The 13746-nt window shown below is 40.4% G+C and overlaps 2 protein-coding genes across 3 annotated transcripts in view; both read right to left on the reverse strand.

The window, feature by feature from the left end:
- Window positions 1-728: 728 nt before the first annotated feature.
- On the reverse strand, window positions 729-2227 carry LOC105532704 (zinc finger protein 501-like). The gene is made up of 3 exons (XM_011970932.1): window positions 2124-2227; window positions 1404-1465; window positions 729-868 (listed from the first exon to the last, which is right to left on the reverse strand). Exons 1-3 carry the CDS (start codon window positions 2225-2227, stop codon window positions 729-731), a joined length of 306 nt encoding a protein of 101 aa, XP_011826322.1.
- LOC105532687 (zinc finger protein 141) overlaps window positions 1008-13746 on the reverse strand; it is a 41659-nt gene continuing 28920 nt past the window's right edge. Inside the window, exons 4-5 of one of the 2 annotated variants that reach the window (XM_011970919.1) lie at window positions 2622-3615; window positions 1008-2537 (exon numbers count right to left, since the gene is read on the reverse strand). In XM_011970919.1, coding sequence (XP_011826309.1) covers window positions 2327-2537; window positions 2622-3615 — 1205 coding nt within the window. In that variant the 3' untranslated portion in view covers window positions 1008-2326. Of the gene's footprint in view, window positions 3616-13746 lie in introns of both variants that reach the window. The other variant, XM_011970918.1, reaches the window with a different exon arrangement.

Below are 13746 nucleotides of genomic sequence, written 5' to 3' on the forward strand. Positions count from 1 at the left end.
TGAGTAAGGTGGGATAGGTGTTAAGTTGGTGGCATAATGACACTTCATTCAAGCAACATTTCAACACGTTAACAATTTTCTTTAGTTAAAAAATTGTTCCCACATAATCTTAAAATAATTTAAAAATGTACTGTATTTTATTACATAAAGGTATAATTGGTAAAACAATTTACTAGTAAAATACAGATTGTTTTTCTCTCACTATAATGCAGAAGAATATTACTCTGAACACCTACCTCATGCATCACTCAATATTGTCAACTACAAAAAAGCCTCTCTGCTTAGATTTTCATCATGGATCTTTCATTTATGTTCTTACCCTTTCTTGTAAAAATTCATGAATAATGCCCACTGAATGAAAGAGAATCTCTCTTATCTCTGACGCAGCAACGATTCATCACACACTTTCATATAAACAGGAATGTGTTGAAATAGTATGAAATAAATTTTTTGAGTTGAATTAACTATTATATGCTTTTCAAAAAATCTATACTTTTTTCAAGTGAAAAAATATACTTTAAATGTAGTATCTCTTCAAAAATCTTTTCAACTTATATACAAAGAAATTCTCTAACAGGTTCAACTTTGCATTATTTTTTATATTTAATACTCTGATTTACTGCAGTGTCCAAAGTGTTAGTTCCTTAGTTCTTTCTACTGTAAATCCTCTGATGTTTACAGTCTTAATTTTAGACTAAATATTTCTTCACATTTACTGCATCTACAAATTATATTCTAGCAGAAACTCTCTGGTGTTTTTTCAGCTGCAGTTTTTGAACAAATGTTTTTCCACATTTACTACATTTGTAGGATTTCTCGCCAATATAAATTTTCTGATGTTGAAGAAAGTCTCCTTCAGGGTTTTCCCCTATTACAAAATGTGTATAACAAAATCCATGATAGAAGTACAGGTACTACAACCCTCTTTATGTTTGTATTGCTTGTCTTAAGAATACTCTTCTTCACTTTTAAGGCCTATAATTTTCTGAAAGGTCTTTCAACAGAAATTACATTTATAATGTTTTTAATATGTACGAACTTTGCTAGTTAGTAAAATGTGAGTAGATATAACTTTTCTATATATTTTATATTTCTACAACTTTTCTTGAGTGTAAAGGCTATCATGTGCAAAAAGATGAGCATTGGTAAAAGTTTTGCCACATTTTTTGTATTTCCAGGGGATTTATTCAATAGGAATTATATATATACAGTAAGATATGACAAGCATTTGAAGGCTTTGCAACATTTTTCATATTTTTATGGCTTCTCACCAGTATCATTTCTCTTATATTTAGAATAGATTGAGGTGTGGTTACAAGCTTTGTCACACTTTTCATGTTTGCATTTTCTCTCCAGTGTGAATTATCTTATGATTAGAAAAGACTTGAGGAAGATTTAAAGACTGCCACATTCTTCACATTTGTAAGACTTTCCTCCAGTATGAGTTCTCATATGTTTAAGAAGCCTGGAGTATGGATTAAAGGTTTTGCCACATCATTTACATTTCTATGGTTTTATATCTAGTATGAATTTTCTTATATTCATCTTTCATATCTTCTCAAGATAAGTTTGTGGAATGAATCTTCTATGCTCAAATGTGAATTTTCATAAAGGTTTGTGGATGGTCTGAAGGCTCTGCCACATTCTTCACATTTATAGCATGTTTTCCCCAGAATGAATTCTCTGGTGTACAGTAAGGGTTGAGAACCTATCAAAGGCTTTGCCACATTCTTTACATGTGTAGGATTTCACTCTGGTATAAATTCTCTTATGTTTAACAAAGTTTGAGGATGTGGTAAAGACTGTGCAACATTCTTCACATGTCAAGCATTTTGCTCCAGCATGAATTTGCTTATGTTCATTAAGGATTGAGGACCATTTAAAGGCTTTATCACACTGTTCACATGTGAAGTTCATCTCCAGTATGAATTATATTTATTAAGCGTTGAGGACCAATTAAATGCTTTGCCACATTCTGCCACATGTGTAGAGCTTCCCTCCAGCATGATTTTTCTTATATTTATTCACCAGTGAGGACTGTTTAAAGGTTTTGTCACATTCTTTACATTTGCAGGGTTTATCTCCAGTAATAATTTTCTTCTGCTCAATTCAGGTTTGTGGACCATCCACAGGCTTTGCCACATTCTTCACATTTGTACAGTTTCTCTCTGGTATGAATTCTCTTATGTTTAGCAAGTTTTGAGAATGAGGTAAAGAACTTTGCCATGTTCTTCACATTTCCAGGGTTTCTCTCCAGTATAAATTTTCTCATGTTCATTCAGGTTTGTGGACCATCCAAAAGTTTGTCACATGGGTAGGATTTCTCTCAGGTATGAATTTTCTTATGTTTATTCAGGTGTGAGAACCGTTTAAAGGCTTTGTCACAATCTTTACATTTGTAGGGTTTATCTACAGTATGAATTTTCTTATGTTGACTCAGGAGTGAGAACTGTTTAAAGGCTTTGTCACATTCCTTGCATTTGTAGGGTTTAGCTGTGCTATGAATTTTCTTATGTTGACTCCGATCTGTGGACCGTCTAAAGGCTTTGCCACATTCTTCACATTTGTAGGGTTTCTCTCCAGTATGAATTTTTTTATGACTGTTAAGGTTTGAGGACTGCTTAAAGGCTTTGCCACATTCTTCACATTTGTAGGGTTTCTCTCCAGTATGAATTTTTTTATGTTCATTCAGGACCCTGGACCGTCCAAAGGCTTTGCCACATTCATCACATTTGTAGGGCTTCTCTCCAGTATGAACTTTCTTATGTTCATTCAGTTTTGAGGACTGTCTAAAGGATTTGCCACATTCTTCACAAGTGTAGGGTTTCTCTCCAGTATGAATTCTCTTATGTTTAGTAAGGGTTGTGGACCTATTAAAGGCTTTGCCACATTCTTCACATTTGTAGGGTTTCTCTCCAGTATGAATTCTCTTATGTTTGGCAAAGTTTGAAGATGAGGTAAAGATTTTCCTGCATTCTTCACACGTGATGGGTTTCTCCCCAGCATGAACTCTCTTATGTTTAGTAAGGGTTGTGAACCTATTAAAGGCTTTGCCACATTCTTCACATTTATAGGGTTTTTCTCCAGTATGAATTATTTTATGCTTAGCAAAGTGTGAGGATGTGGTAAAGATGCTGCCACATTCTTCACAAGTAAAAGGTTTCTCTCCAGTATGAATTCTCTTATGTTCATTAAATATTAAAGACCATTTAAAGGCTTTGCCACATTCTTCACATGTGTAGGGTTTCTCTCCAGCATGAATTATCTTATGTTGAGTTAGGTGTGAAAACTTAGTAAAAGATTTGCCACATTCTTTGCATTTAAATTGTTTCTCTCCAGTATGTCTTGTCTTACGTTTGTTTGATTTTGAAAATTTACTAACAACTTTGATGTTTGCTTTACACTGAAATATTTTGTTCTGGGTAGTTGACAAGCATTCATTAAATTCATTGTAACCTCCTTTCTGCAACTTACAGTCATTCAAACTTTTACAGCCTTTTCTTAATTGTAAATTCTCATGTCTACATTTCTCATATCTTCTCAGTATAAGACTGTGGAATGAATCTTCTATGCCCTGCACTGGCCAACGGTCTTGGGTGAAATGAGAACACACAGCTGAAAGGAATAAAAATTACAAATTATCCCACTTAGTATATTCATATAAATATACTTTGTAAATCTTATGAAATTATTCAAACTACATTAGTTAGATGGCATAACAAAATCCCACAGGCCATAATTTCTTTACAGACATATACATGTAGCAAACATGTACTAAAAAAGATGCCTTTCTGTGAAACCTATAAATGAGTTAATTGTATGCAATGCCTCAGGTAAGCAAAATGCCAAGAGCCACATTGAACAGGAAGGAATGTTTGCTACATTTACCCACCAACAGCTCTTCCTCCTCCCCAATAGCACTATGCCATTAGGAATGAAGTATCAACTCCTGGCTTCTTCCTTTAAAGAGAAGAAAAATACTGATACAGATATCCTTACTTCTGGCTTTTGGGTGTCTTTACAGAGCCTGGTTTTTGTCTCTAATACCACAGAGTGCTGAAATGGTGGTATACTTTGGGAGGACAGATTGGGTCTACTGAAACCAAATGTAAATGTTTCAGGAGCAGACTGCCATGCTAAATACAGGCAAGAGGTGGAACAAGTGATTAGAGACTGTGGTTTTTTTTGTTTTTAGAGACAGAGTCTCGCTCTGTCACCCAGGCTGGAGTGCGTTAGTGTGATCTCGGCTCACTGCAACCTCCGCCTCCCAGGTTCACGCCATTCTCCTGCCTCAGCCTCCCGAATAGCTGGGACTACAGGCGCCCGACATCATGCCCGGCTAATTTTTTGTATTTTTAGTGGAGACGGGGTTTCACTGTGTTAGCCAGGAAGGTCTCGATCTTGTGACCTCGTGATCTGCTGGCCTCGGCCTCCCAAAATGCTGAGATTACAGGCGTGAGCCACTGCGCCTGGCCCTAGAGACTGTTAAGAAGGAACATGAACAAACACTTTTAACTGAAAAGTAAACACAAAATTCCAGAGAAGACACATCCTTAGAAGATGTATGAGAGGTTACCATAATCTCCTTCAAGGACAATTGGTTTCAGACAATGTCAAGAAAAACCTACATTGTAAAGATTGTGACAAATAGTTTTTTGTTAATGTTCAAATAACAACCAAACATTACAATGTACACAAAATATTAGAACAACATGGTCCAACAATTTTGAAATTTTCAGAAAAGGAGCCGGGCGTGGTGGCTCACGCCTGTAATCCCAGCACTTTGGCAGGCTGAGGTGGGAGGATCACAAGGTCAGGAGATAAGAGACCGCTTGGGTGTAACCCCGTCCCTACTAAAAATACAAAAAAACTACCCAGACGACCGGGCGCAGTGGCTCACGCCTGTAATCCCAGCACTCTGGGAGGCCGAGGTGGGCGGATCACAAGGTCAGGAGATTGAGATCATCCTGGCTAACACAGTGAAACCCCGTCTCTACTAAAAAATACAAAAAATTAGCTGGGCACGGTGGTGGGCGCCTGTAGTCCCAGCTAATCAGGAGGCTGAGGCAGGAGAATGGCGTGAAGCCAGGAGGCAGAGCTTGCAGTGAGCCGAGATCGCGCCACTGCACTGCAGCCTGGGCGACAGAGCGAGACTCCACCTCAAAAAAAAAAAAAAAAAAACTACCCGGACGTGGTGACGGACACCTGTAGTCCTAGTTACGTGGGAGGCTGAGGCAGGAGCATGGTGTAAACACAGGAGGCAAAGCTTGCAGTGTGCCGAGATCATGCCACTGCACTCCAGCCTGGGCGACAGAGTGAGACTCCGACACACACACACACACACACACACACACACACACACACACATTTTCAGAAAAGACCAGGCATAGTGGCTCATGTCTGTAATCCCAGCACTTTGGGAGGCTGGGGCAGGCAGATCACGAGGTCAAGAGATCAAAAACATCCTGGCCAAAATGGTGAAACTCCATCTCTACTAAAACTACAAAAATTAGCTGGGCATGCTGGCACACACCTGTAGTCCCAGCTAATAAGGAGGCTGAGGCAGAAGAATTGCTTAAACCCTGGAGGTAGAGGTTGCAGTGAGCCAAGATCACACCACTGCACTCCAGCCTGAGTGACAGAATGAGACTCCATCTCAAAACAAAACAAAAACAAAAGTTCAGAACAATAATTAAAACTGAAGATAAACAAAGTTTTAAAATTTGACCAGAGTAAAGCTCAATGAGCTAAATGGTAACACAACTAAATATAATTTAATATATATATATATAAATGAAAACATTAAAAACATAAAAAATCACAGAAGTGAAAAATACAAAAATAATGACTAAGAAAATTTTTTTTCTTTTTCTCTTTTTTTTTTTTTTTGAGACAGAGTCTCACTCTGTCTCTCAGGCTGCAGTTCAGTGGTGCCATCTGGGCTCACTGCAAGCTCCACCTCCTGGGTTCACACCATTTTCCTGCCTCAGCCTCCTGAGTAGCTGGGACTACAGATGCTTGCCACCACACTTGGCCAATATTTTTTATATTTTTAGCACAGACAGGGTTTCACTGTGTTAGCCAGGATGGTCTCAATCTCCTGACTTTGTGATCCGCCCGCCTCAGCCTCCCAAAGTCCTGGGATTACAGGCATGAGCCATCGCACCCCCCAACTGATGGCACTGTGTAACATGAAATAAGTCAGCCAAGAAGACACAAAAATTGCATGAGTCAACTTACATGAGACATCTAAAGCAGTCTGACTCTAAACTAGAAAACAGAATTGTTTTTGTAAACCACCAGAAAACAGAAAAAGTAGGTAGTTGTTTAATGTGTATGAGTGTTAAGACTTGCAAGATAAACATATTCCAGAGATAGAGTGCATAACAATATTGATATAATATGACTAAGGTGAATACTTAAAAATATTTATGGCACGTATATACCTATGTAACATGTTTTTCACACGTACCCCAGAAGTTAAATTGTAATAACAAAATTTGGAAAAAAATGGTATTTAAGATTGTAAAGTTTTGGCTGGGTGCAGTGGCTCACACCTGTAATCTCAGCATTTTGGGAGGCTGAGGTGGGCGGATAACGAGGTCAGAAGATGAAGACCAGCCTGGTCAATATGGTGAAACCCCATCTCTACAAAAAATACAAAAATTAGCTGGGCGTGGTACACACCTGTAATCCCAGCTGCTCAGGAGGCTGAGGCAAAACAATCACTTGAATCTGGGAGGAGGATGCCGTGAATGGAGATTGCATCGCTACACTCTAGCCTGCATGACAGACTGAGACTCCATGTCAAAAAAAAAAAAAAAAAATTGTAAAGTTTATGTGTTTTTGACAATTAAAAATAGTATCTAGCCGGGCGCGGTGGCTCAAGCCTGTAATCCCAGCACTTTGGGAGGCCGAGACAGGCGGATCACGAGGTCAGGAGATCGAGACCATTCTGGCTAACCCGGTGAAACCCCGTCTCTACTAAAAAATACAAAAAACTAGCCGGGCGAGGTGGCGGGCGCCTGTAGTCCCAGCTACTCCGGAGGCTGAGGCAGGAGAATGGCATAAACCTGGGAGGCGGAGCTTGCAGTGCGCTGAGATCCGGCCGCTACACTCCAGCCTGGGTGACAGAGCGAGACTCCGCCTCAAAAAGAAAAAAAAAAAAGTATCTAAAAATCTGAGATACAGACATATGACAGTTTTTGAACTTATCTGCAAGTCGCAAAAGTGTTTCTCCCACACATAAATATAGATTTACAAATAAATAGAGAGTAAAATTAGGAGGATTTCAATGACTACTCAAAACCACAACTGTATACACAAACAGAACAAGTATACAACTCATAAACAAAACAAAAACAATATGCATACAGATAAATAAACACAGACTCATACTGGAAATAGACATATCAGTGATCTATATTTGACTTGTGCTCCAGTCTTACAGTGTACATGGTCGGATGCTGTCAATTATAGTATAAAATAAAAACATCCTTGTCTTGTTCCAGATCTCAAATAAAAAGTTTTCTGCTCTTTCCTATCCAGTATGGTATCAGCTATTAATCTGATCATTATTAATCATATATGGTCTTTACTGTATTGAGGTACATATAATCTATACCTAATTTGTTGAGTTGCTTAAATCACAAAGGCATGTTCAATTTTGGCAATGTTTCTTCTGTATCTACAATAAAAAATAAAGGTGCCTGCCAGGTGTGGTGGTTTACGCCTGTAATCCTAGCACTCTGGGAGGTTGAGGCATGAGGATCACCTGAGGTTAGGAGTTCAAGACCAGCCTGGTCAACATGGCGAAACCCTGTCTCTACTAAAAATACAAAAATTAGCTGGATGCAGTCCAGCTACTCCCAGCTACTCAGAAGAATTGCTTGAACCTAGGAGGCAGAGGTTGTGGTGAGCCGAGATCACATCAGTGCACTCCGGTCTGGGTGACAAAGCAGGACTCCATCCCAAATAAAATGAAGAAAAATAAAATATGTCTAGCAGCAAACTGAACTGAAAAGATGAACACTCTCTACACTGATAATTTAAAAACATTGATAATGCTGGGTGTGGTGGCTCATGCCTGTAATCCTAGCACTTTGGGAGGCCAAGGTAGGCAGATCACAAGGTAAGGAGTTCGAGCGCAGCTTGACCAACATGGTGAAACCCCATCACTACTAAAAATACAAAAATTAGCGGGGCATGGTGGCATGCGCCTGTCGCCCCAGCCACTCAGGAGGTTGAGGCAAGAGAATCATTTAACCCGAGAAGCAGAGGTTGTGGTGCACTGAGATCACACCATTGCACTCCAGCCTGGGCAACAGAGTGAGACTTCGTCTCAGAAAACAAACAACAACAGAATTGATAAAAAACTGAAAAAGACATAAAAATTGAAAGATATTTTTCCTTTTGAACTGAAAAAACATTAGGAAAGTGGCCATACTACCCAAGGTGATACACAGATTCAATGCCATCTGTATCAAAATACCAATGACTTTTTCACAGAAATGGAACAAACAAGCTTAAAATTAACCAGGACCAACCAAAGACCCCCAAATAGCGAAGGTAATCCTTGGCAAAAAGAATCAAGTTGGAGGCATTATACTACCTGACTCCAAAATATCCTATAAAGCTATAATAAGCAATACAACATGATACTGGCATAAAAACAGACATATCAAACTATCCAGTGAGCTCAGTAATAAATTCATGAACCTAGAGGCAAGTGATTTTCAACAAAGATGTCAAGAACACACATTTGGAAAAAGACAGTCTTTTCAATAAATGGTGCTAGGAAAATTGATTATCTACATGATAATCAAAAAATGAAAGTAGGCCCCTAGCTCTTATGATATAAAAAACCCAATCGCACATAAAGATTTAAATGTGAAACCCAAACCTATAAAGCTATTTGGGTAAATACGGAGGAATGCTTTACCACTTATTACAGAGCAAAGAATTTTTAAGTAAGACCTCAAAAGCACAGGCAAAAGAAGCAACATTATGCAAATGGGATTACAACAAACTAAAAACATTTTGCACAGCAAAGAAAACATTAACAAAGTGAAGAGATAATCTACAGAGTGAAAGAAAATATTTGTGAAATGCACACAAAAGATAAACTTTTAGAATATTTAACAAGCTTAACAACAAAAATAACACGCAATTTAAAAATAGAGCAAAGACATCCCATTCCAAGATGGCTTAATAGGAATGGCTCCGGTTTGCAGCTTCCAGCGTGATCAACATAGAAGACGGGTGATTTCTGCATTTCCAACTGAGGTACCTGGTTCATCTCACTGGGACTGGTTGGACAATGGGTGCAGTGCAGCCCATGGAGGGTGAGCCAAAACAGGGAGGGGCATCGCCTCACCTGGGAAGCACAAGGGGTTGGGGGATTTCCCTCTTCTAGCCAAGGGAAGCTGTGACTGACTGTATCTGGAAAATCAGGACACTCCTGCCCAAATACTGTGTTTTTCCAATGGTCTTAGCAAACGGCACACCAGGAGATTATATCCTGTGCCTGGCTTGCCAGGTCCCACAACCATGGAGCCTTGCTCACTGCTAGCGCAGCAGTCTGATATTGACCTGCGAGGCAGCAGCCTGACAGGGGGAGAAGCGTCCACCATTGCTGAGGCTTGAGTAAGTAAACAAAGCAGCTGGGGAAGCTCAAACTGGGAGGAGCCCACTGCAGCTCAGCAAGGCCAGTTGCCTCTATAGGTTCCACCTCTGGGGACAGGGTATAGCTGAACAAAAGGCAGCAGAAACTTCTGCAGATTTAATCGTCCCTGTTTGACAGCTCTGAAGAGAGCCGTGGTTCTCCCAGGACGGTGTTTGAGATCTGAGAACGGGCAGACTGCCTCCTCAAGTGGGTCCCTGACCCCCGTGTAGCCTAACTGGGAGACACCTCCCAGTAGGAGTCGACTGACACCTAATAGAGGCAGGTGCCCCTCTGGGACAAAGCTTCCAGAGGAAGGATCAGGCAGCAATATTTGCTGTTCTGCAGCCTCTGCTGGTGATACCTAGGCAAAGAGGGTCTGGAGTAGACCTCCAGCAAACTCCAACAGACCTGTAGCTGAGGGGCCTGTTAGAAGAAAAACACAACAAACAGAAAGGAATAGCATCGACATCAACAAAAAGGACATCCACATCAAAACCCCATCTGTAGGTCACCAACATCAAAAAGTAGATAAAAGGTAGATAGAAAGGTAGATAAAACCACAAAGATGGGGAGAAAACAGAGCAGAAAAGCTGAACATTCAAAAAACTAGAGCACCTCCTCTCCTCCAGAGGATCACAGCTCCTCACCAGCATCGGAACAAAGCTAGATGGAGAATGACTTTGATGAGCTGACAGAAGTAGGCTTCAGAGGGTCGGTAATAACAAACTTCTCTGAGCTAAAGAAGGATGTTGGACCCCATCACAAGGAAGCTAAAAACCTTGAAAAAAGATTAGACAAATGGGTAACTAGAATAAACAGCGTAGAGAAGACCTTAAATGACCTGAAGGGGCTGAAAACCATGGCACGAGAACTACATGAAACATGAACAAGCTTCAATAGCTGATTTGATCAAGAGGAAGAAAGGGTATTAGAGATTGAAGATCAAATGAATGAAATAAAGCAAGAAGAGAAGTTTAGAGAAAAAAGAGTAAAAAGAAATGAACAAAGCCTCCAAGAAATATGGGACCATGTGAAAAGACCAAATCTATGTTTGATTAGTGTACCTGAAAGTGATGAGGAGAATGGAGCCAAGTTGGAAAACACTCTTCAGGATAATATCCAGAACTTCCCCAACCTAGCAAGGCAGGCCAACATTCAAATTCAGGAAATACAAAGAACACCACAAAGATACTCCTCGAAAAGAGCAACCCCAAGACACATAATTGTCAGATTCACCAAGGTTGAAATGAAGGAAAAATTGTTAAGGGCAGCCAGAGAGAAAGGTCGGGTTATCCACAAAGGGAAGCCCATCAGACTAACAGCAGACCTCTTGGCAGAAACTCTACAAGCCAAAGAGAATGGGGGCCAATATTCAACATTCTTAAAGAAAAGAAGTTTCAACCTAGAATTTCACATCCAGTCACACTAAGCTCCACAAGTGAAGGAGAAATAAAATCCTTTACAGACAGGCAAGCAAATGCTGAGAGATTTTGTCACCATCAGACCTGCCTTACAAGACCTCCTGAAGGAAGCATTAAACATGGAAAGGGACAACTTGTACCAGCCACTACAAAAACATGCCAAATTGTAGAGACTATCGATGCTAGGAAGAAACTGCATCAACTAATGGGCAAAATAACCAGCTAACATCATAATGACAGAAGCAAATTCACACAAAACAATATTAACCTGACTTCAAACTATACTACAAGGCTACAGTAACCAAAACAGCATCGTACTGGTACCAAAACAGAGATATAGACCAATGAAACAGAACAGAGCCCTCAAAAATAATACCACCCATCTACAAGCATCTGATCTTTGACAAACCTGACAAAAACAAGAAATGGGGAAAGGATTCCCGATTTAATAAATGGTGCTGGGAAAACCGGCTAGTCCTATGTACAATGATGAAACTGGATCCCTTCCTTACATCTTATACAAAAATTAATTCAAGATGGATTAAAAACTTAAATGTTAGACCTAAAACCATAAAAACCCTAGGAGAAAACCTGGAAATACCATTCAGGACTTGGGCATAGGCAAGGACTTCATGACTGAAACACCAAAAGCAATGGCAAGAAAAGCCAAAATAGACAAATAGGATCTCATTAAACTAAAGAGCTTCTGCACAGCAAAAGAAACTACCATCAGAGTGAACAGGCAACCTACAGAAAGGGAAAAAACTTTTGCAATCTACCCATCTGACAAAGGCTTATATCTAGAATCTATAAAGAACTTAAAGAAATTTAAAAGAAAAAAACAACACCATCAAAAAGTGGGCAAAGGATATGAACAGACATTTCTCAAAAGAAGACACTCTCACCCTAATACTGCACTTTTCCAATGGTCTTAGCAAATGGCACACCAGGAGATTATATCCTATGCCTGGCTCGGAGGGTCCCACGCCCACAGAGCCTCGCTCACTGCTAGCACAGCAGTCTGAAATCAACTGCAAGGCAGCAGCAAGGCTGGTGGAGGGGTGTCTGCCATTGCTGAGGCTTGAGTAGGTAAACAAAGCAGCCAGGAAGCTCGAACTAGGTGGAGCCCACCGTAGCTCAAGGAGGCCTGCCTGCCTCTGTAGACTCCACCTCGGGGGGAAGGGCATAACTGAACAAAAGGCAGCAGAAACTTCTGCAGACTTAAACATCCCTGTCAGCTTTGAAGAGAGTGGTGGTCCTCCCAGCACGGAGTTTGAGATCTGAGAACGGACAGTCTGCCTCCTCAAGTGGGTCACTGACCCCAGAGTAGCCTAACTGGGAGACATCTCCCAGTAGGGGCTGACTGACACCTCATACAGCCGGGTGCCCCTCTGAGATGAAGTTTCCAGAAGAAGGATCACGTGGCAACATTTGCCGTTGTGCAGTATTTGCTGTCCTGCAGCCTCCGCTGGTGATACCCAGGCAAACAGCGTCTGGAGTGGACCTCCAGCAAACTCCAGCAGATCTGCAGCTGAGGGTCCTGACTGTTATAAGGAAAACTAAGAAACACAAAGGATATCCACATCAAACCCCATCTGTATGTCACCATCATCAAAGACCAAAGGTAGATAAAACCAAAGATGGGGAGAAACCAGAGCAGAAAAGTTGAAAATTCTAAAAATCAGAGTGCCTCTTCTCCTCCAAAGGAATGCAGCTCCTCCCCAGCATACAGACCAAAGTTGGATGGAGAATGACTTTGACAAGTTGAGAGACGAGGGCTTCACACGATGGGTAGTAACAAACTTCTCCAAGCTAAAGGAGGATGTTCGAATCCATTGCAAAGAAGCTAAAAACCTTGAAAAAAGATTAGACAAATGGCTAACTAGAATAAACGGCATAGAGCAGACCTTAAATAACCTGATGGAGCTGAAAACCACGGCACGAGAACTACGTAATGCATGCACAAGCTTCAGTAGCCAATTCGATCAAGTGGAAGAAAGGGTATCAGAAATTGAAGATCAAGTGAATGAAATGAAGCAAGAAAAGAAGTTTAGAGAAAAAAAAGAAACAAACGAGGCCTCCAAGAAAAATGGGACTATGTGAAAAGACCAAATCTACATGTGATTGGTGTACCTGAAAGTAATGAGGAGAATGGAACCAAGCTGGAAAACACTCTTCAGGAAATTATCCAGGAGAACTTCCCCAACCTAGCATGGCAGGTCAACATTCAAATTCAGGAAATACAGAGAGCACCAGAAAGATACTCCTTGAGAAGAGCAACCCTAAGACACATAATTGTCAAGATTCACCAAGGGTGAAATGAAGGAAGAAATGTTAAGAGCAGCCAGAGAGAAAGGTCGGATTATCCACAAAGGGAAGCCCATCAGACTAATAGCAGATCTCTCGGCAGAAACTCTACAAACCAGAAGAGAGTGGAGGCCAATATTCAACATTCTTAAAGAAAAGAATTTTCAACCCAGAATTTCATATGCAGCCAAGCTAAGCTCCATAAGTGAAGGGGAAATAAAATCCTTTACAGACAGGCAAATGCTAAGAGATTTTTGTCACCACCAGGCCTGCCTTACAAGAGCTTCTGAAGGAAGCACTAAACATGGAAAGGAACAACTGGTACCAGTCACTGCAAAAACATGCCAATTGTAA

The sequence above is a fragment of the Mandrillus leucophaeus genome, unplaced genomic scaffold (assembly GCF_000951045.1).
Source record: "Mandrillus leucophaeus isolate KB7577 unplaced genomic scaffold, Mleu.le_1.0 Scaffold98, whole genome shotgun sequence".
In the NCBI taxonomy this organism is placed as follows: domain Eukaryota; kingdom Metazoa; phylum Chordata; class Mammalia; order Primates; family Cercopithecidae; genus Mandrillus; species Mandrillus leucophaeus.